Source organism: Ovis canadensis, chromosome 1, assembly GCF_042477335.2.
Source record: "Ovis canadensis isolate MfBH-ARS-UI-01 breed Bighorn chromosome 1, ARS-UI_OviCan_v2, whole genome shotgun sequence".
In the NCBI taxonomy this organism is placed as follows: Eukaryota; Metazoa; Chordata; class Mammalia; order Artiodactyla; family Bovidae; genus Ovis; species Ovis canadensis.
This window is the reverse complement of record NC_091245.1, coordinates 38,873,760-38,898,999: the sequence shown is the minus strand read 5'-3', so window position 1 is coordinate 38,898,999 and position 25,240 is coordinate 38,873,760. Positions and strand designations below refer to the sequence as shown.

Below are 25,240 nucleotides of genomic sequence, written 5' to 3'. Positions count from 1 at the left end.
TGGTGACCAGAGGAAAGTGCATTTCTGAGCCACACGGTACAGCTCCTATATAAGATCACTCCTTCAAACAGAGGCAGCCATTGTAGCTAATACACACAGACAAACAAGACAGGCAAAAGGAGGAGACACAGGAATATGTTCCAAACCAAAGAACAAAGCAAATCCCTCCCCCAAAACCTTCATTAAACAGAGATAAGAAACCTATCTGATAAAGAGTTCAAAACAATGATCATAAAGAGCCTATGATCTCAGGAGAAGAATGCATGAGCAAAAGGAGAATTTCAAAAAAAGACAGAAAATATAAAAAAGTACCAAACAGAAGTTGCAACAACTGAAAAATACACTAGAGGGGTTCAAGAGCAGAATGGCTTTAAAACAGAAACACCAATCTGGAAGACAAAGCAATGGAAAACATCCAGACAGAGTGGCGATATGAAAAAATAATTAAAAGAAGACAGGATCTCTTAAGGGACTTTCAGGGCAATATCAAGCAGAATACTGTTTCGATTATAGTGATCTCAGAAGGAGAAGACAGAGAGAAAGGACCAAAAAGTTATTTGAATAATGTCTGAAAATTTCCATAATTGGGGAAAGGACACAGATACCCAGGTCTAAGAAGCCCAGAGAATTCCAAATAAGATGGACCCAAAGGAAAACATACCAGCCACATTATAATGGTAAAAGTTAAGGATAAAAAGAGAATCTTAAAAGCAGAAAGAGAATGGCAATTTATTTTGTACCAGGGAAAGCCCATGATGCTATGAGCAGATTTTCAGCAGAAACTTCACAGTCCAGGAAAGGAGTGGTATGACATATTCAAAGTACACAGAGGAAAAAACTGCCAACTAAGAATTCTCTACCCAGCAAACTTATCGTTCAAAATTGAAGGACAGATTAAGAGTTTTACAAAAAATAAAGCTGAAAAGTTTATCACCACTAAAACACTACAAAAAATGCTAAAGGGACTTCTCTAAGTTAAAAAGAAAAGCACTAATTACTAAGAAAGCATATAAAAGTAAAAATCTCAGTGGAAGAGGTAAATAAATGATAAAGGTAGTAAATCAGTCACTTATAAAGCAAGTACAAATGGTAAAAGACAAAAGCAGTACAAAAACTTTAAAAATGTAATAATTAGTCAAAGTGAAGTTGCTCAGTCGTATCCGACTCTTTGTGACCCCATGGACTGTAGCCTATCAGGCTCCTCCATCCATGGGATTTTCCAGGCAACAGTGCTGGAGTGGACTGCCATTTCCTTCTCCAGGGGATCTTCCCAAGCCAGGAATCGAACCCAGGTCTCCCACATTGCAGGCAGACACTTTATCGTCTGAGCCACCAGGGAAGCCCAATAATTAATCAAGGGATACATAAAATAATAAGATGTAAAATATGTCAGCAAAAATATCAAACATGGAGTCAAAATGAATGTGTTCAAAATTAAGTTACTATCAACTTAAAAAAGACTGCTATATACAGAAAATGTTATGTGAATCTCACAGTAAGCACAAAGGGAAAAAAGTAAATATACAAAAGAAAGTGAGAAAGGAATGCAAATACATATGCCGCCTACAAGACACTCACTTCAAACCTAAAGACACTGATTGAAGTGAAGAGATGGAAAAAGAGATACCATGAAAACGGAAACAAAAAAGCTAGGATAGCAATACTTAGACAAATTAAACTTTAAAACAAAAACTATTAACAAAACACAAAGAATTATAACAATAAAAGGTTCAATCCTATAAGAGGATACAACATTTTGTAAACATTTAAGCACCAACATGGTGTGTGCACACTCAGTCGCAGTCATGTGACACTTCATGACCCCATGGACAGTAGCCCACCAGACTTCTCTGTCTGTGGGACTATCCGGGCAAGAATATGGAGGTGGGTTGCCATTTCCCCCTCCAGGGATCTTCCCAAACCAGGGATTGGACCCATTTCTGAGCCTCCTTCATTGGCAGGTGGATTCCTTACCAATGAGCCACCTGGGAAGCCCATGCGCCCAACATAGGAACACCAAAATATATAAAGCAAATATTAATGTAAATAAAGGAAGAAATAGACAGCAATACAACAATAGTAGGGGACTTTCACAGTCCACTTATATCAAAGGACAGATCATCCAGACAGAAAAATCAACAAAGAAACATCAGCCTTAAATGACACATTAGACCAGATGGACTCAATATAAATATATACAGGACATTCCAGTCAGAAACAGCAGATCACGCATTCTTTTCAAATGCACATGGAACATTCTATAAGATAGATCACATGTTAGGTCAGAAAACAAGTCTCAATAAACTTAAGAAGATTAAAATCATACCAAACATCATTTTCAACCATAACCAACAACAGTATAAAACACAAAATCAATTATAAGAAGAAAATTGAATACACTATACACCCAAAACTAACATAATATTGTTAGTCAACATATTTCTTCTTAAATTAGGATTTACATTTTGTTCAGATAAATACCCAGAAGTGGTACTGCTGGATTGTATCGCAGTTCTATTTTTAGTTTTCTGAGGAATCTTCATGCTATTTCTCATAGCAGCTGTACTACTTTATATTACCATCACCAGTGCATGACAGTTTCCTTTTCTCCACATCTTCACCAACCCTTGTTACTGTCTTTGTAATTTTAACCATCTAGTGTATGTGTATAAGATGGTAAATTATTGTGATTTTGCATTTCCCTGATAATTTGTGATGTTAAGCATCTTTACATATGCTTGTTAGCCATCCGTATGTCTTCTTTAGAAAAATGTTTATTCAGGTCTCCTGTCCATAGAGTTTTTTGTTTGCTGTTTAGTTGTACGAGTGCTTTAAATATTTAGATATCAACCGCTTATCAGATATATCACTTGCAAATATTTTCTCCCATTCCATAGGTTGCCTTTTCATTTTGCTGATGGTTTTGCTATGCATTAACTTTTTGGTTTAATATGGTCTCATTTGTTTATTTTTGCTTCTGTTGCCCTTGCCCGAGGAGATATATTGAAAAAAAAAAAAAAAAACCATTGCTAAGACTAACAGCAAGGGCTTACTGTCTATGTTTTATTTGAGGAGTTCATCAGGGATACTGGCCTATATGCACCCCTTTCTCTTTTTGTAGTGTCTTTGTCTGGATTTGGTATTAGGTTAATGCTAGCCAATGTTCATTTCTCTTCAATTATTTGGAATAATTTGAGAAGGACAGAAATTAATGCTTCTCTAAATGTTTGGTAGAATTCATCCGTTAAGCCATCTGAAACTAGATTTTGCTGGGAATTTCTTTTTTTTTAATGATTCAACTTTATTACTATGAATTGATCTATTCAGATTTTCTATTTCTTTGTGATTTGGTCTTAGAAGATTGTATATTTATAGAAATTTATCCATTTCCTTTAGGTTGTCCAATTTGTTGACATATAATTGTTCATAGTATTCTCTTATGATCTTTTGTATTACTATGGTATTGGTTGCAATTTTTCCTCTTCATTTCCAATATTATTTATTTGGCTTCTCTTATCTTGATGAGTCTGGCTGGACATTGTCAATTTTGTTTATCATTTCAAAGAACCAACATTTAGTTTCATTAATCTTTTTTCTATTGCTTTTAAAATCTCTTTCATTTATTTCTGCTCTCATTGCTATTATTTCTTGCATTCTACTACTTTGGGTTTTATTAGTTCTTTTTTTCCTAGTTCCCTGAAATATAAAATTAGATTGTTTATTTGAGATTTTTCTTGTTTCTTGAGGTAGGCCTCTATAACTATGAACTTCCCTCTTAGAACTGCTTTTGCTGTGTCTACAGATTCTGGAAAGTTGTGTTCTCATTTTTATTTGTCTCAAGGTTCTTAAAAAAACTTTCTCTTTGATATCTTCATTGACTTCTTGATTGTGTAGTAGCACACTGTTTAACCTCCAAATATTTGTGGTTTTCCAGTTTTCTTTTTTTTGCATTTTTGTACACTAATAACAAATTATCAAAAAGAGAAATGAAGAAAATCTCACTTACAACTGCATCAAAAAGAACAATATACCTAGGAATAAATTTAACCAAGAAGGTGAAAGACCTGTACTCTGAAAAAAATGACAAAAGAAACTAAAGAAGACAACTGAACTGGAAGACTCAATATTATTAAAATACTACTGAAAGCAATCTGCAGTCAATGTAATCTCTATCAAAATAGCATGCTTGGGGCTGGTGCATGGGGATGACCCAGAGAGATGTTATGGGGAGGGAAGCGGGAGGGGGGTTCATGTTTGGGAACGCATGTAAGAATTAAAGATATTAAAATTTAAAAAATAAAAAACTTAAAAAAAATACTAATGGCATTTTTTGCATAAAGGAAACAAATAATTCTAAAATTTGTATGAAATCACAAAAGACCCCAAATATCCAGAGAGATTCTTGAGAATGAAGAACAAAGCTGGAAGTTTCAAGCATCCTTATTTCAAACTATACTACAAAGCTATAGTAATCAATCAGTATGGTACTGGCACAAAAACAGATCAATGGAACAGAATAAAGAGCCCAGAAATAAACTCATGCTTCATTAATCTAAGACAAAGGAAACAACAATACACAATGGCAGAAAAAAGTCCTCTTCAATAAATGGTATTGGGAATACTGGACAGCCACATGTAAAAGAATCCGACTACTTTCTCACACCATATGCAAATATAAACTGAAAATGGATGAAAGACTTAAATGAAACCATAAACATCTAGAAGAAAACAGGTAGCAAGCTCCTTGACATGAGTCTTGGTGATGATTTTTTAAACTTTAACACCCCAACGCAACAAAAGCAAAAATTTAAAAAGTGGAACTATAACAAACTAACAAGCTTCTGCACAGCAAAGGAAACCATCAAAAAAATTAAAAGACAATCTACTAAATGGGAGAAAATATTTGCAAATTACATGCCTGATAAGGGGTTAAAATCCAAACTATATAAAAAAGACTCATATAACTCAATATTAAAATACAGACAACCTGATTAGAAAATGAGCAGAAGATGAAAATAAACATTTTTCCAACGGTAACACACAGATGCCCAACAAGCACATGGAAAGATACTTAACTTCCCTAATCACTGGGGAGATGCAAAGCAAACCATAATGAGCTATTACTACATACCTATCAGAATGCCTGTTACCAAAAGGACAAAATAAGTGCTAGTGAGGATGTGGAGAAAAGGGTACCTTCATGCACTAATGATGGGAATGTAAATTGCTGCAGGCAGTATGGAAAAGTTATGAAGTTCCTCAAAAAACTAAAACTCAAACTACTACACAATCCAGCAATTCTAATTAAGGGTATTTACTCAAAGAAAATGAAAACACTAATTTAAAAAGATATAGGTACCCCTATATTCATCACAGCACTATTTACAATAGCCAAGATACGAAGGCAACCTAGATGTCCACTGATAGATGACTGAATAAAGCAGATGTTTTACACACACACACATACACACACACACACACACACACAGTTGAATACTACTCAGTCACACAAAAAAAGAATCAAATCTTGCCATTAGAGACAACATGGACCTAGACGGTATCACACTAAGTGAAATAAGTCAGTCAGAGAAAACCAGTATCTGCATGATTTCACTTAGATGTGGAATCTATAAAACTAAACAAATGAACAAACAAAACAGAAACAGACTCAGATATAAAGAACAGACTGACGGCATGCTCTTGGATTCGAAGAACTAATATGGTTAAAACAGGCGCACTACCCAAAGCCACTGACAGACTTAATGTAATCCTTGTCAAACTGCCCAAGACATTTACCACAGAACTAGAACAAATAATCCTAACATTCATATGGAACGACAAGAGACCCCGTAAAAGCAATCCTCGGGAAAAAGAACAAGGCCAGAGGCAAGTTCTCCCAGAACTCAGACAATACTGCAAAGCTACAGTAATCAGAATAGCATGGTACTTGGGGAAAGAAAAAAAAAAAAAAGACATATAGATGAATGAAACAGAAGCAAGAACCCAGAAATAAACCCAGACAGCTACAGTCAATTAATCTACAACAAAGGAGGCAAGAGTGGGGAAAAGATGGTTTCTTCAGCAGGTAGTGTTGGGAAAGCTGGATAGCCTCATTATAAATCAATGAAATTAGAATACTTCCTCATATCATATACAAAATAAACTCTAAATGTCTTAAAAGACTTAAATATAAGACATGACAACATAAAATCCTGGAAGAAAACACAGGCAAAACCTTCTTGGACATAAATATAGTAGTATTTTCTTAGATCAGTTTTCCAAGGAAAAAGAAAGAAAAGCAAAAATAAACAAATGGGACCTAAACAAACTTACAAACTTTTGCACATCAAAGGAAACCATCAAGAAAAAGAAAAGACAACCTACAGAATGGGAGAAAATACTTGCAAATGATGCAACTGACAACGGATTAATACCTAAAATATACAAACATCTCATACAACTCCATATTAAAAAAATAAAAAACCACCCAATCAAAAAATGGGAAGGAGACCTAAATAGTTACTTCTTTAAAGAAGACATAGAGACGGCCAATAGGCATATGAAAAGACATTCAACATCTATACTTAAATAAATGGATAAACAACAAGGTTCTATTGAATAGCATAGGAAATTATATTCAATATATCATGATAAAACAATAGAAAATAACATGAAAATGAATATATATACATATAACTGAGAATACATATTTATAACTATACAGCAGAAATTAACCTAACAGTATAAATCAACTATACTTCAAAAATTCAAAAAAAAATTTTTTAATGTACTATATTGTAAAATGTAATACTGAGTAATGTTCAAAATTCTCCAAGACAGGCTTCAACAGTCCCTGAACTGTGAACTTCCAGATATTCAAGCTGGATTTAGAAAAGGCAGAGGAACCAGAGATCAAATTGCCAACATCTGTTGGTTCACAGGAAAAGCAAGGAAGTTCCAGAAAAACATCTACTTCTGCTTTGTTGACTATGCCAAAACCTTTGACTGTGTGGATCATAACAAAATGGAAAATTCTTAAAGAGATGGGAATACCAGACCACCTGACCTGCCTCCTGAGAAATCTGTATGTAGGTCAGGAAGCAACAGTTAGAACTACATACGGAAAAACAGACTGGTTCATTGCGAAAGGAGTTCATCAAGGCTATCTATTGTCACTCAGTTTATTTAACTTATATGCAGAGTACATCATGGAAAACGCCAGCCTGGATGAAGCACAAGCTGGAATCAAGATTCGAAGAGAAATATCAATAACCTCAGATACACAGATGACACCACCCTATGGCAGAAAGCAAAGAAAAACTAAGAGCCTCTTGATGAAAGTGAAAGAGGGGAGTGAAAAAGTTGGCTTAAAACTCAATATTCAAAAAACAAAGATCATGGCATCTGGTCCCATCACTTCATGGGAAATAGATGGGGAAACAATGGAAACAGTGACAGACTTTATTTTTTTGGGCTCCAAAATCACTGCAGATGGTGACTGTAGCCATGAAATTAAAAGATGCTTGCTCCTTAGAAGAAATGCTATGACCAACCTAGACCACATATTAAAAAGCAGAGACATCACTTTGCCAACAAGGTTCGTTTAGTCAAAGCTATGATTTTTCCAGTAGTCATGTATGGATATGGAGAAGGCAATGGCAACCCACTCCAATACTCTTGTCTGGAAAATCCCATGGATGGAGGAGCCTGGTAGGCTGCAGTCCATGGGGTTGCTAAGAGTCGGACACGACTGAGCAACTTCACTTTCAGTTTTCACTTTCATGCATTAGAGAAGGAAATGGAAACCCACTCCAGTGTTCTTGCCTGGAGAATCCCAGGGACGGCGGGGCCTGGTGGGCTGCTGTCTATGGGGTTCCACAGAGTTGCACATGACTGAAGCCACTTAGCAGCAGCAAGCAACACAATGTATGGATGTGAGAGTTGGACTGTAAAGAAACCTGCTGAAGAAACGATGCTTTTGAACTGTGGCTTTGGAGAAGACTCTTGAGAGTCCCTTGGACTGCAAGGAGATCAAACCAGTCATTCCTAAAGGACATCAGTCTTGAATATTCATTGGAAGGACTGATGCTGAAGCTGAAACTCCAATACTTTGGCCACCTGATGCAAAAAACTGACTCACTGGAAAAGACCCTGATGCTGGGAAAGACTGAAGGCAGGAGGAGAAGGGGACAACAGAGGACGAGATGGTTGGATGGTATCACCGACTCGATGGACATGAGTTTGAGCAAATTCCGGGAGTTGGTGATAGACAGGGAAGCCTGGGGTGTTGCAGTCCATGGGGTCGCAAAGAGTCGGACACAACTGAGTGACTGAAGTGATAGATTTGTAAAAAGTATTACTCTTCTGCAGTTTAAATGAGTCAGCTAGACCAACATGAACAGATAAAATCTCCAAGTCAGTCAAATGAAAAAGCAAGTTGCAAAAGGATATATACTTTCTTATATAAATATATAAGTAATGATAAGTTTAAGAACATAGAAAATAGTATATTTTGTTTATGGATATATCAAGTATGCTAATTTACACTAATTTAGGATAGTGGCTGCCACTTGGAAGGAAATAAGGGAATAAGACTGGGGAACGGTAATACACTTCAATAATATATGAGGGCTTTACTTTTCCATAAGCTTAATGATAGCACCTGGGTATTTATTATGCTATCCTCTGTATTTCTGTATGCTTGACATTTGTAAAAACTAGTCTAATTATGTCAACATATTGTAAAAGTACAAACTTCTTCAGCCTGGCATTCAAAACTCTCTACAATATTATTCCAACCTCCTTTTCTAGCCCCATCCTTTATTATTTACTATAGTGTTTCCTTATTTTCACTATACATGTCATCTCTATTACAATTAATGAACATTTCTCTTTTCAGAATTTTATTTTTTTAACTAACTAATTTATTTGGCTGCACTTAGTCTTAGGTGTGGCATATGGGATCTAGTTCCCCAATCAGACATTGAACTCAAGCCCCCTGCAATGGGAGCGTGCAGAGTCTTAGTCACTAGACCACCAAGGAAGTCCCTCTTTTCAGAATTTTGACTCAAACAGTTTTGTACAGGTCAATGATAAGGAGGAAATCACATGTTTAATACGCCAGCTATACTTTTCTATTATGAATACACACACATATATAAGTATTAAGAGTATCTGTCCTACTGCCATCTAAAAACATCAAGTACTACACCTTGGGTTGTGTATCAGTGGTTCTCAAATTTGATGTACAGCATTACTTGGGAGGTTTGTTAGAAATGAAGGGTCCCAGGCCAAATCTCTAAGACTTCTGATTCAGGCCATTAGAAGATAGAAATCCTGCCCTATATGTATCCATGGCCCCTAACAAATTGGACTATCTGCCATTTTCTAAAGAAACTATATTTTTCTTTTCTGGTACCTACCTTTCCTTTTGTTATTTCCTCTGCTTGAAGCACACTCCCTTCTCCCTGAGCCAACAGAAATTAAGCCTACACTTTAAGGCCCATATTAAATATCACCATCACAATAAAGAACTTTGACTTGGACGTGACATCTCTCTCATTTTAACCTTCTTCCTTCCCCTATCGATTTATTTCTATTTCTGTATGAAAGCTTATCACATTCAATGGAATGCCTATCTTCCCTTATTCTGCCTCCTGAACTATAAATGCCACTTGAGGGCAAAAGTAGGGATTATGGCTTGGTCATTTTATGATTTCAACACGATAGTTATTCAGATACTTGCTGGACTGAGCTCTGCTAAACACTGAATTAATTCAACAAGTTTTATTAACATTTAAAACTCATGTGGCAAAAGCATTAGAATATCCACTCGTATAGCATTACAAATTAAACATGAGAATCTACATTATCTGGTGTCATTTTCAAAATGAGAAAACTGAAAACATATCCTATATAGAAACAAATAATTTAAGAAGTTTTAATTTTCAAAGAAAAAATATTACAGTTTACAAATGCCAAATTCAGCTTTTAAGAAGGAAAGCTGCTTAATTTACCATCTTCCAAGCAAAAGTAAATGATCGAGCTATTAATTGACAAAGTGAGTTTTTGATATTGCTACAAAACGCTATGAACTTGAGAACAACAGTATAATTAAATCAAAGTTAATAGACTCTAGCAAAATTCTCAATACTTCCATATGATATTTCAGCATGTTTTCTCTTTGCTTTAACATTGCATATCACTAGGACACATCAAGTGCAATAACTTCTAAGTAGTTTTCCAGCATAAAAACTATAATTATTAGTATAAAACTCACAAAACCATGTTTTTAATCAGAAAATATCAACATGCAACTCATTTATGAATATAATTGTTTTTCAATTTGGTAATAGTAATTTGGGCTATTTTCTACTCCAGAGGTAATTACTTCACTGTTCTAAATACACTTATTTCAACCTAGATAGAAAATAAACGAATGCAAACAGAAATGGGACTTTTTAATGGAAAAATGTTCAGCAACATCAATCTATATTATAGCATCATCTGCATCTGTAAATTTTAGTACATACATAACACCTTATAAAGACAGAGCATTGTCAAAATGAAATATACAAATGTATATACTAATTTCAAGTGACAAAAAAGAGAAAATGGATAAAACATATTTCCTTATGTTCACTTGGCCCTTCAGGTTGAAAAGGAGAGTGAAAAGACGACAACTGTGAGAAATGAGGAATAAGAAAATGTTCTCACATACCTCATTTTCTCCTCTTCTCATTCATTTTTCTGTCATATTTCTGTTAAATTTCCTCTTTTACATGGCAAGTCAAGTAAACTAAACCTAACTCAAATGAAACTTTTTGTTTAACTTTTTCATTCTATTTTTACATTATAAAAGTAAAATTTTAACCCAGTATGTCCATTTTCCTGAATAAAATTAACTGGAAATAAAGCAGTTATAAGGCACACTATTATAACTGAGCTCAAGTTAAGAATTCCTAAAAATGATTCTAGTACTGGCTTTAAATACCATAAATGATAATCTGTAACTATTGATACTAATAAAGAGAGCCATCCAATTATGCTTACTTGCTAAATAAGTAATCTTTCCAAACTACTAAATATACACAGATCTTAAGGCCCTATAAATATTTTAGCAGTACTCAATGGCCAGAAAAATGCAGAAGTTTAAAGGTAATAAGAGGAGTCAAATAAACCTATTTCAGAGATCCTATAAGTAGAACAGATCAGATTAAACAAGCTCATTGGAAGGTAACAACACAGCTCATTTGATAAAGCAGTTCTGAGAAATCCAAAAATACCATTTCTCTTCAAAAAAAAATCAAAGAAGCACTTGGACTAACAAGAAATAATGCACAATTTGGCTTGATCAAATACTTCATTAATTTTTTTCTACCCCCTAAGGTATTGCCCTTTTAAAATCTTCAAATAAAATATAACCTAATTACTTGCACATGGCTACAGTTTGCAGAGATTTTTATTTCAACAGTGCCACCTAGTGGATCAGTCAATACTTTCAACTAGTCAAAAAGGTTTCATCAGCCTCAAAGGCTAGGAATCCCCAAATAGTTATATTTTCTGGCTCACAATATTCCTAATAATATTAACATTCAAGGGGAAATTTTATAACCATATTATAAATTATATATTTTTGTCTTCTGATAGGCTATCTCTAATAAAAATTAGATCATTTACAAATATTATAATATTTAAAATAAAAGTACCTTAGTGATTTCTTCAGAAGCTCGTTTGAAGTCCTGAACATTTCGACAGTAAAATCCTATTGTACAGCTAGGATCCATTTTTCGAAATGACATCTTTTTGGGAGAAGGGCAGTGGAATGTCTGTAATTTTAAAAGTTCTTTAGGATTAATTTAGTTTTATTTAATGGACTTTATATACAAAAATATCACTTCATTTAAAATTTGCTATCTAGCTATCCTTCAAACTATAAACATGCTTTCAAATGGTGTTTTAGTATATCCTATGCAGACGATCCCTCCCAGTCTCCAAAGCTGTAAAACATACGAGCCAACATTGTGTACATTCAGTTTACCAAATCTCCACCTTACACATTAGTGCCATTCTGCAAAAGAAAAGAAGTGTGTCAAAAGCAGGGTGCATTTCTAACACTTGCAGAAGGGAAAAAAATGTATCTCTGAAAAAGACATGAATAGGCTAGTACAATGTTTAGAACCAAGTTAGCTATTTCTATGAAAGTGCAATTAAGTCTGTTCAGTTAAGAGATTTTTAAAATATTTACAAACCTTTGAATGAGAAAACCAAGACTTTGCAAACAAATATGCAGGTTCATGAAAATGTTCCATGATGATATGAAGAGGTCAGCTTGAGAGTTTTAGCAGTTGACACAATCAGCACATAATTGCACTGTCCCAACCCACTCTTCTACCGAGCTTTACCTCAAGTTCTTGTTTAGTTCCACACAGGATAAGGTGAAAATTGTTCTACTATGGTCCTTGCCCTCTTCCTTAGTTCACTCTTCTCTAGTAGTCAGAGTGTTAAAGATACAAATGGCTCAAAAATGCTGCTCTCGACTCTCTACTTTTGCCAGTAGGCTGTGGCTGTTAGTAGAATCTGGTTATCTTTAGAGAATGAAAAAGTAGTAAAAGGGTAGAATATAAAGCTAATCATTCTGATCTTTTTTCTTCACCATGACACTCTAGTACTTGGTTTAAAACATTTTTTAACTGCATAAATGCTCAGATACTTGTCCTTAAAAATGCTACCAGATCTTTTTTTTTTTTTGTATGTATAAGAAAAAAGATGTTTATGTTAAAAAGGAGGGCCATAAAATATATATTCATATTTGCATAGGATATACAAAAATTAACAAGTTTAGAGAAAAGGGAGAAAACTTGGCAGATGGGAGACAGGTATGAGAAATTCTTCATTTTATATTTTATATTTTTTAACTAAAAAATAAGCTGCTCAAGAAATAATCTAGGCTGGATACAAATCCATAAACTTAAAATTTCCCTACATTTAATGCCTAAAACTAAGGGATTTAAACTTGGAATTATCTATAAAAAGGCAGAAAAATATAGACTTTCATATTTATGTTCATGGAAGATCAATCAAAACCACTCTTTTCTCTCCCCCTACATATACACTGTGATCCAATTAATATTCCATATTATCACCAGAGGATATGCAAAATGAATACATTCAAACTGTTTTTTCCCCCTTATCAATAGTTCAGTCATATACTAGATTCAAATCCAACATCATGCTAGTAAATAACCAAACAATTGTGTTTTTAAAACTATGACTACTATGAAACCCTTAGCTAACTAACACTTACTGTACAGTAAGACTCAATCCAGTTAAACTGGAATGTCCATCTTTCTAATCAATATGAGTACTGGCTTAGCTGGACTTTTCTAACATTGTTTTACTGATTTTTTTTATAAAGAGATATTAAAAAACAGATCTGGAAAGGTATAGAAGAGCTAGGTAAATGTGGTAGTTAACAATATACAGGAGTATTAGGCTCGGACAGTTCTAGGTCATATTTACAAAACAAAAATTATTTGACATACAAGATATCGAACAATAGTCATTTGCCCCTCTTTCCAAAGTCAGTAATAAGAAATGCTTGTTTAGTTTTCACTACCTGGGGATAAGAAAGAAGAATCAAAATTTGTACGGTCCAACAAAGTATTTTCTTAACTTGTCTACATGGATGCCCTAAATTATATTAAAGCATTGATTAAAGTTTTCATTAAGAACCATTAAGACTAAACCAATATAGGCTTAGTGCTACTTCACTGATTGTCTCCATCACCATAGATAATAATGACAAACACTAGTTAAGCATAGTTATTTTCATATCTATAGAAAACTTTTTAAATTATTCACAAAAACACAAATATAAATATCTGATGATTGAAAACTGCACTATCTGGTGTTCCTACATGAGTACTAGGACTCATATTACAAAGAGGCATTTTATACCATTTAAATCATATTGTTTGTTCACCCAAGAATATTCTGAAATCAAACCAAGATTAATTTATAATTCAGAATCAATTCTGTTTATTCTAGAACAACTTAGACTTTAAGGTGTTTTTCCCAAGTGGCATTACACAGCTCTGTTCACTCTGATAATTCTCTGCGCTATGCACTTAGAGGAGAAGGCAATGGCACCCCACTCTAGTACTCTTGCCTGGAAAATCCCACGGACGGAGGAGCCTAGTAGGCTGTAGTCCATGGGGTCACTAAGAGTTGAACACGACTGAGCGACTTCACTTTCACTTTTCACTTTGATGCATTGGAGAAGGAAATGGCAACCCACTCCAGGGTTCTTGCCTGGAGAATCCCAGGGACAGTGGAGCCTGGTAGGCTGCTGTCTATGGGGTCACACAGAGTCGGACACGACTGAAGTGACTTAGCAGCAGCAGCAGCAGCAGCATGCACTTGGATTTTTTAGGTTTTAAAAACTAAAACTTTTTAGCACAATTCTAGTTTTTAAAATTCTGATGATTTGGTAAGAGCAGCAGTTTCTACTGAAACACATTTTAGCAAGTATCACTGGATACACTTCTGCACTTACGTTTCTGAAAAAACTGGCCAGAGCGAGTCAATTCCCATTTATTTCATTTTTCTATACAATATTTATTCATTGCCTCAAAAAATTAGGCACCTACCAAATGGTAGGTACTCTTTCAGACTTATATCAAAGAGTGGGTTCTACTACCTAAACATACAAATAATACTGAAACAATTTTAGGTGTAGCTCTGTTATTTGGTGATTTAGATAAAACTTCCTAAGATAATTAATTAGAGAATACATCCTTACTAAAAAGCACCTCCTACTCACTGCAGTTCACATGGGTAATTCATAAAGGGTACATCTTTCACTGAGAAATTCACTCATCTATCTACATAATCACATCACATCATTCTAATAGCTTTAGTGCCACTATGCTTTGAATTTAAAAGAATATATTAAAACAGTCACCACTGTATACACCTCCTAAAACCTGAAACTTGGAATTGGGGGCCTAGCAATCAGAAGAGACTAACATATCTGTAATAAGGTTTTTTTTAACCTTATTAGTAGAATGTTAATATTAAGGCAATACAATATTTGGAGAAGGAAATGGCAAGCCACTCCAGTATTCTTGCCTTGGACATAGACAGAGGAGCCTAGGTCACAAAAGCGTCAGACATGACTTGGCGACTAAACAAGAACGAACAGTACAACAATACCTTAATAATAAAATATTTTCAGTATTTGTAAAGAGATAGAATCAGTCACTCTGAAAGTATATCAGAAACAGCATGAAGCAATAGTTTCTGGTTTAAGAAATCTTAAATATATACATACACATACAGATACATGCCTGCATACATACACATATACATTATAAATATGTATAAGATAATGTATATCCACTAGTCCTCTCATCCAAACAATTGAAACTCTGCCCTGATTTAACTACTAACAATGAAAACCCACAGTTTAACACAGCCTCACTGCTAAATCTCATCTTAAACCCACTTTCTGGCATCTCAATATATAAAAAATACGTGCTTCTGTGCTTTTAAGAAGTTACCTAATTTCACCAAATTTTACTTTACAAAGTCTCTTAAAATCAAATTATTTTCCATTCCCACTACCTCCCACTTCAAGCTTCTATTGACTCACCTGTGAAGTGTTGCAACAGTCTCCCAGTGAGCTACAACCTTCCTAATATTGATTGTGTAGGCATTCGTTAATAACAGTGTGAATAACATGGATATTCACTGACCTGGCATCTTTGTAGAGTCTCTCAAAATATCAGATGAATAATCTCCTTCTACTGGTCAAAACACCCGACACTACTAATCTTTTAATTTGCCTATTTTAGATAATGCTTAGAGCACTATGAACAAGTTTCCATCTAAATCTCAAGTATTTATTTTTTTTAAGGAGTCAATTTGACACAGCCACATGGGAAATGTAACTGAAGACATAGGAATCAGTGCCCCAAGATTACTATGCAGCAGAAACAGATTTACAGTGTGGTTCACATAGCACAATTCTAGAGTGCCTCCCACAGAATTAATCAGTCAACCGGAAATACTTACTAAAGTTTATATGCAAAATATAGTGAAGGAAGAAAGTAGAAAGCAAAGCTGTTCTCTGGCCCATATTTTAGCTGAGATAATGGTCTACAAAAAATGCTAGGCTGTTTTATAATGTATCACTTAGTACCAGATTTTAATCTTATGCTTTATCCATCTTCATAATCTACCCCTTATATACTTATTAGGTATTAATATTAGCTAGCAAGCTATTACTAAAACAAAGTACTAAACCACAGTTCCAACTTGCCAAGCCCTGGAGAATTAGTGATCCATGTGCCACTCAAGTAATTAAGATGACTTTAGAAGTCTCTAAAAGCATCAACTGGGAAAATAAGAACTGAAACCATGTAACAGTTACATTTCTCATTTATGCACTCTCAAAATTTTCTGAAATATAATCCTATACAAGTATAATTGATTCACTTTGCTGTACAGCTGAAACTAACAAAACATTGTAAATCCAATTTAAAAATTTTCTAAATGCTGGCTCAGAAAATAACAGGAAGGAAAAGAAGACTTTAAGAAATCAAAGCTAAAATAAATATTAGAAACCCAAGTAAAATTTATGGAAACTTAACTAGAGGCTAAGACTTAATTACTGAAATGCTAGAAATAATTATTAGACATTGTTCTTGTTTTCACTGAAACTTGTCTTAATTACATACTTAAAGCAAAATGTTACACTCTCCTTCAATCATTTTGTCATTCTAACCCAACTCCATTGTCTTCTTTTTCTTTTTCCCCCTTTCTTTCTTTCTTTAAACATGTCTAACATTTTAAATTCTTCACTACTGTTCAGCTGTATATGTACAAAACTACTTGGAAGCTTGATCATTTATTTTGGTAGGGCTAGGATATCTAACAAGTTAGAGACAAAGATAAATGAAGAAGAGAGTGTATTATAAATTAAAATTCAGCAACAAATTATCTAACCTTTGACCACGGTATGTATTATGGCTTTGTAAATTAGTAAAATATATATTATTAACTTGGAATACCATAAAAGCATAGCTGCTTAGCACATCTCTGAATAATTAAGAGTTTGCTTCATATGGTAAGAAAACAGTCCCAGCTCTTTATCCACAGTACCTCAAGAGGGAAATCCTTTATGCTGACATCTACAAAAGATTGGCAGTAATGAGGATCCATGTAAATCAAACTGTCATCTACAAGGACAAAACAGAAGACAAGTAATTCAAAAAACACCTTATTATTACACTGCTTACAATCCAATTTCTATGTAGAATAGCTGAAAAAAATCTGGGAGTAACAGCTTGCCAGACTGATATTCATTGACTGAAACATAGGTTTGCACAGGACAGATTAACTTTTGCATAATCAAATATGCTTGTATAAGCAGAATTTTTATAAAGTGATGAGACTGTCATTTAATTTTTGGTGATAAAATTACTTTCACAAACACACAATTATATTCTACAGTTTGCATATGAAAAATGTATTGCATTACTTTATCCTGACAGGAAGAACATATTGCTTGTCATTTTATCATCAACTAGCACCACTAAAACTGGTATAAGGTAAATATGTAAATAGCAACTGCCAGAATATAGCAGCAATGTCTTCTAAAGTTTAGTAAAAATCAATAAATTATGCCTTGTTTATGCAATAACAGAAATTAAATATACATTTTACAGAATCCAATTATACTGGGACCAAATGACAAATGAATGGCTATGGCAGGACTGATGAATTTATAAGGTACTCATTTTGCTCCGTTACTCATCCTGTTTCTGGATGATCCTATGTTAACTTTCTGACTTTTAAAAGAAAACAAAGAAGAAATATACTTTACTAAAGCACTAACCTTGAAATCCAGCAAAGTAATATGACTGTTTAGGTTTGCCACCAATAATACCCACACAATATTCAAGGCTTAAAATTCCCTGCCAAAATAAATTAATTCAGATTTAGGGTCAAGAGACAAATGATAATTATTCAAAACAACTAAATTTATATTACTAGTAGTAGTCTGCAAATTTTTCACCATCACTTTTATTTTTATTACATTTTCCCCCATGTTCTGAAACCCTTTTGTCTACCAAACTATCTTCCATTTAACAACTTTAAACAATTACTATGTGCCAGTTATAAACAACATAACTATGGAAAAGCAATAAACATTTCTGCCAAAGTCAAAACATATGGCCTATCAGTTAGTTGGTGCAACTTTGCTGTGATCAATGTAATATTTTCATCACATTTTGTGAAATGTAGAAGTAATTATTAGACATTGTTCCTTGTTTTCACTGAAACTTGTCTTAACAAACTAAAAATCATTTTTAATCAATGGTGTTCACTTGACAAAAATTTTGTGCTACTTCATGTGGAATAAAAACAGACTAATGAAAACAACCTAATCCAAGGAAAAGAATAAATATTATTGTATTTAAAGTCAGTTTACTTTACTAATCATAAAATACCAATGATACCTCAATAAATCATTTAGTAGTTCCCTAAGCATCTACTTAAGATGGGTCAAACAATTCTTTTTTAAAATTAATTAATTCATTTATTATTTTGGCTGTGTGGAGTCTTAGTTGCAGCACGGGGGACCTTTTGTTGCATCCCACCAGCTCAATCGTGCTGTGTGGGCTTAGTTGCCCCAAGGCATGTAGGATCTTAGTTCCCCTGTTGTTGTTTAGTCACTAAGTCATGTGGGACTCTTTGCGACCCAATGGACTGCAGTCCACCAGGATCCTCTGTCCATGATAGTTCCCAGGCAAGAATCCTGGAGTGAGTTTCCTTCTCCAGGGTATCTTACCAACCCAGGGATCAAACCCCATCTCCTGCATTGCAGGAGGATTCTTTATTGCTGACCCACCAGGGAAGCCGAAGCCCCCTTAGTTCCTTGATCAGGGATCAAACCTGTGTCACCTGCATTGCAAGGCAGATTCTTAACCACTGGACCAACAGAGAATAATTCTGGCCTAAATAATTCTATACTTTAAAAAAAAAAAATGTCCATGGAGTAGAGTCATTTAAAAATATGCACAGTGGAATCAATTAATATCCATATTCTATTAATGTAGAAACTGTCAATAGCTTCTATATTAATTTTAGCATATATTACGGTAGAAAACACTAATAAAGTTTATGCTATAAACCCCCCAAAGTATTAAACAATAAACTTCCCTTCTCTTAAATGAGAGGATGTTTCAAAATCTAGAAGACACAAAAATAGACTGTGTGAACAAATGCTTTTTTCTTTTAACAAGTAAACAGAACAGTTTTGTTTAAACTTAATGATTTTCTTAAAAATAGTAATGTGGTGGTTTACTGAAAAACACACACAGAAAATAAATCAAAAGGCAAAAATTTCTCAAAACACCAACACTCAGAGTTCATCATTAACCACATTTAGGGGAATACCTTGTTGACATCTATCTATATTACATACATTCACATATAGATTTATAAATACAATTATATATATATGTCATTATATAACATATGCCACTGTAACTTTTGTCATTCATGATCTCTTAAACATTTTCCTATCAATAACTATAGATCTATATTACAATGTTTAACGGATGCAAACTGTATACTTTGTGAAAATATCATAGAGGTGTTTTTTGTGGGGTAAGGAGAACTGCAATTGAAAAAATTAAACAGAAAAATCAATTGGGGCTTCCCAGGTGGCTCAGTGGTAAGCAATCTGCTTGCCAATACAAGAGACACAGGTTCAATCCTTGGATTAGGAAGATCCTCTGGAGAAGGAAATGACAACCCACTCCAGTATTCTTGCCTGGAAAATCCCAAGGACAGAGGAACCTGGTGGGCTACAGTCACAAAAGAGACAGACTGGACACAATTGAGTGACTAAGTAACAACAACAACAAAAATTAATTAAGATGCAATTATACCAAAAATCTTGATAATAATATTTGTTATTATTCTATGTTATTATCATTCTATTCTCAGTCCTATTATTCTATTGTGTTCCCCCCAAATAAAGATCTTTAACACAATTAGAGAGTGCCTTCAACCTGAGGACATCTGATCAGCTGAAATACAATGTTTCTGATACAGGGACCCAGGAGAAAGTAAAAGTTCTAAGTCCCTCAAAGTCGAGAGTAAAAAGAAAAAAACGCATAGCAAGAATCATCACAGACTGTCAGAAAAAAGAATGATTTTGGGTAATGGAAGAAAGACTTTGGTTTTTGACATCTATATTTCCTTTTCAACAAAATAGAGCAGATTTAGCAATAAACACTTAGAAGCAGATTAGGAGCTAAAATGTCATTACATATAAGAAGCTGTATCTTTGGAAACTTGAAACATTTTACAGTTCCTAAAAAAGCTTTTTCACAGTTATCTAGTGGTGAGCATTGATTGAGCTGTATCCATGAAGCAATAAATAAGACTGAAGTAATCAGTCAAAAACGGAAAGTCCTAATTTGTCTTGCTGAAGAAAGAGAACATATTGGATTTTCCTCATTCCAGGTCCTTTTAAAAATAAATAAATAAGTAAACTTCTTGTGGTAGGGATTGATAAAGCTCCTCACAGAATGTAGCAGGCGATGGTACCATCTCTGAAATACCATGGAATTACCTTGGTTAATAAATTTAAATAGAATTGAATGGTGAATTTTGGAGAGTATAATGTACAGTAGTTTGGCAGGAAAAAATACAGTGCTGACAAAGGAGGAGGAAGAAGCACAGACAGAGGAGAAGACGGAGAGGGAGTGAGTGGGGAGGTGAGGGAGGCACAAGTGGAGGAGGAGGAAATACAGAAGAAAAGTGAGCAGAAATGAAAGAGGGAGAAGAGGACGATTACTTCTCTTTCAGGTCTATTAGACACACTATTTTTTTCACTCCTAAATGAATAGCTCTTTACATGATCTCATTATGGCTTTTGACCTAATCATCCTGTGACCAAGCACCACACCTAACATGACACCCACTTCACTCAGCCATTTTAGACATTTTTACCTGATAACCAAAAACTTTAAACATATTAATAGTTATTAATACTATTCTAAAAGTGGACTGTAGCATAAATTAAATTAGTAGAAGCTCAAAGAAATGTTACATTTTAGGAAGTCCAGATTCTACGGGAACATATGAAAAAAGGTCAGGTCTCTGTCAATAGTTTTGTTATCTGAAGTTGAACGTATCACTTAACTTTAGTCATTTCTGTTTTTCTTATAAAGGCAGTTGAGTTCCCAGCTAGTGTGAGGGCAAAATGAGATAAATCTGTATTATAAGTGTTATACAAATATCTGTTGAGCAACTCCTGTATGCTACGTACTAAGGATCACTTTAACAGCTAACCGTGGTTTGTTTCACTACAATGCAGACTCCAATGAATCACTCAAGAGGATTACACAGTCCTGCCATCTGATAACTGTTCTCAATGCCGCCAAACAGGAAAGCCCTCAGCCAGATGAAGCTATCTGCAGCCCTTTTCACCAGAAATGGGGTTTTAGCAAGTCGATTCCAAAACTGCCTCAGTTTCTGATCTTCCCAGGCAATCCATTTTAGATTTGGTTACAATAGAGATATAATAGCATGCCAGAAATCTCAAAGCCCTCATGAAATGGTTCACAACTTCTCATATTTCACCAAAAATTCTACTAAAGAGTCCACATATTAGAAATCAAAGCCCCACTTTTATCTAGTGGATTCATAAGTTATTGGCTACAGTGGCACCAATGGTAAAGAACCCACCTGCCAATGCAGGAGACCAAAAGAGATATGGGTTCCACCGCTGGGTCAGGAAGATCCCCTGGAGAAGGCATGGCAACCCACTCCAGTATTCTTGGCTGGAGAATTCCATAGATAGAGGAGCCTGGTGGACTACAGTCCACAGGGTTGCAAAGAGTCAGACACGACTAAAGCAACTCAGCATGCACACACTGGTATTATTAGTAACAAGTAGCCTGCAAATTTTTATTAACTATTAGGAAAAGCCAAGATATCAGCTAGAAGACTTGCATATACCATATATTGAAATGAACTGCTCTAGATTTTTAGAATCAGTACAATCTAGAGTGAGGATACATGTTCCACCTATATACATTGGGATCACAGTATGGGACTATTCCTGTGTTTCACGTGAGGTACAAATCTAAAATTTATTTCAGGAATCGTATATGCCACAACAGTCCATTCAAAGAGGAATTCCATCTCTGGCCTTGATTTTATTAAAACTATGCAAATAATATAAATACTAAACTTTCAACCAGACTATTTCTAAAGTTAAAGTTTTGTGACAAGATAACCTAATTAGACAGGTTCTTTTGAAAAAAAAAAATTATGTGTTCTGAAATAGAACAGATTTGTAACTGGTTAATATAAGGGAAACAAAATTGGAACCTCCCCAACATTATCTTCATCACCTCTGTCTATATAAATAAGTATTCTTCCTATTTATGGACCTTATGATAGCACATGAAACAAAGTAGAAGATAATGCTGCAGTAATTTTTAAAACTCATCTTGTTTCAATAGTTACCTAGATATAGTTTAATGTGGGATTATGAATAAATAAAGGTACATACATTTAAAAATCACACATAAGAATACTAGGAACTATAAACATATTTCAGATTATGATCATTGCTGCACTGTATCCCCTTGATTAGCTCCAAAGATTAAAAGGCTTTTTGTCATAGAACACCTTACTCTTCAAATCACATCTGATCTTATAATACTGAAATTTAAAATCTATAATGTCAAATTTTATAACCTACAACTATAAAATCATCAATCTACAACTATAAAATCATTCCATTTCATAGAAAAAAGACTGCAAACCTTCTGTATTTTTCATGTTAGCTAGCATTGCCTTCAAAATTTTTTAGTTCTTATTTCATACCTTTACAAAATCTAAATAGTCGGCATTGGTTCTTTCTCCACCAAGTCTAACAGGAACTAGAATAATAACAGCTTTGTCATTTGTATTATCAGAGGCCATGGAAGTGCACTGTTTATCAATTACATCAGAACTGTAAACTGAGAAAAAATACAATTAATACATATTAAATTTTACAAAGATAATTTTCAGAAACACTTGTACCCTAATTTTTCTCCCAACAATGGCCAGTCATGCAATTTCTAACATCATTAACAAGGTCTCAGTGAGTTAAAAATTACCCACATCCTTTATGCATTCAATAGATATTTATCAAATAACTATTATATGGCACTGAGTCTTCAGCCGTGAGCAAAATGGAGAAAAACCCATACCCTCATAGAGCATATCCTCTAACACAGAGTAGACAATAAATAAGTAAAATATATGATAAGACAGATGGTGATAGCTACTCTGAAGGAAAACAGAGGGGAAGAAGGATGGGATAGGAAATGTTTAAATGGAGCACAATTTAAATAAGCTGGTAGGGAACTCAAGACTTAAAGAAAGTAATAAACCAAGAAGTGCAGATACCTGGGGGAAGAGAGTCTAGATAGAAAGATGAGCAAGTGCAAATGTCTTAGGGCAGAAGCATGGACAGTTTGTTCCAGGACCAAGAGGCCAGTGCCGCTGGAGGGACTGTGAGCAAGGGTACAATAGTAGATAATGAGGTTAGGAGATAAGGTTACAAATTGAGAGAGAACAAAGACAGATGGTATGAAATTTAAAAAGCCATTATAAAGACTTCAGTTTTTACTTTTTGAGTAAGATGGGAAGCCACTGAAGAGTTTTTTAGGAAACAAATGTCCTGATCTGGATTTATATTTTATCAGTGTGGTTCCTGTGTTTATTAGCACAGGACTGCAGAGGGCAAGGGCTGAAACACAGAGAAGTTAGGAAGGCACCGCAAGATTCCAGCAACAGACGATGGTGGCCTGAACAAAGGCAATAATTGTCAAGATGCAGAATGGTCACAAGATGGTCATGAGGAGGTGGTGAAAAATGATACATTAAACAAATATACGAGAGGAAAAAGGAGTCATAGATGATGGGCGTTGTTTTGATATAAGCAAACAGAGTAGGCGAGCTGCCATTTACAAAGACATAGAAGACTGTAGGAAGGGAAGATATAGGAAGGAGAAGCGGGAATTCAGTTTTAGACATGCTAAGCTTGAGGTATCTACTAGATATGCAAGCAGAGATGATGAGTAGGCAGTTATGGACATAAATAGCCTCTATCTGGGAACAGGTCTGAGATGGAGCTAAAAATTTGGGAACTGACAGGAGACAGATGGTACTATAAAGCCACGAGATTGAGTAAATCCAAATATGTACACAGGAACTGTGTACCTCCCATGGTCAGTCTACACCAAAGCTACAAAAATGGAAAAATAGTTCTTTCCATGTTTCAATTCATCTTACTTTTGCCAAGCTACTCAGTAAAACTGCTAATTATAAATCTTTAAATTCTCTCACTTTTCTGAGATAGTACACACATGACCGTTTCTATCTTTGACTTTCCTGAACTAATAAATACTCCAATCAAATGGGTTTTTCCAAAGGACTACTTCCTTCAGAGACAAATATTGTTGCAAAGAGACAAAGTAATAATATTCCCTTGGCACATACAATAATTTCTTCCTTATCAAGCGCTTCTTACTCTTCAATTTCTTCTTACTCTTCTATTTCATTCAACACACATTTATTGAGGGCCAACTATTTATTGAAGCTTTCTATGCCAGGGAAATATAAATGCAAATAAGATCCTTAATTCACAGTGTCTGCCTCGGTGTTTTGGTATTTTCCCTCCACTTTCAACATATGGAAGCGCTATAAAACAGTCCAATTCCATAACAGAGGCTCATTACAGAAGTGATTCCCAACCAAACAGTTCTGGTACTTTCCCCCCAACACTGATCTACAAGGACTTACAGATAAGCACAAGGTGTTATTAAAGGTGAATTGCAAGTGCAATATTTAATATAAGTATTTCCACAATGTTACAGAACACAGAAAAATAAACTAGTTCTACCTGATAGGAGCTGGAAAAAGCTTCACAGCATGTTCTTAAAGAATGAGTAAGAGTTAATAAAAAGCATTCTAAGCAGAGGCAACAATATCAGCAGACATAGAAGAAAGGTAATAATAATACATCCAAGGAATGGTGTGCAGGTTGATGGTACTTTGGTGTACCAGCATGCAAGACAGTTGACAGGTGATGCTGGCAATGTAGGTTAAGACAATTGGTAAAGGACTTCATTTGCTTTATTTTCAATGCTACAAT

General features: G+C 34.6%; 1 protein-coding gene across 11 annotated transcripts in view; it reads right to left on the bottom strand.

Annotated features, from left to right (window-relative positions):
* The window catches only part of ATG4C (autophagy related 4C cysteine peptidase), a 99,822-nt gene that overhangs the window by 18,053 nt on the left and 56,529 nt on the right, over positions 1 to 25,240 (bottom strand). For all 11 annotated transcript variants that reach the window (XM_069562980.1, XM_069562593.1, XM_069562534.1 and 8 more), the window contains 4 exons: positions 22,921 to 23,057; positions 17,903 to 17,981; positions 17,167 to 17,243; positions 11,709 to 11,828 (listed from right to left, as the gene is read on the bottom strand). In XM_069562980.1, the coding sequence (XP_069419081.1) occupies positions 11,709 to 11,828; positions 17,167 to 17,243; positions 17,903 to 17,981; positions 22,921 to 23,057 (413 nt within the window). The remainder of the gene's footprint in view (positions 1 to 11,708; positions 11,829 to 17,166; positions 17,244 to 17,902; positions 17,982 to 22,920; positions 23,058 to 25,240) is intronic.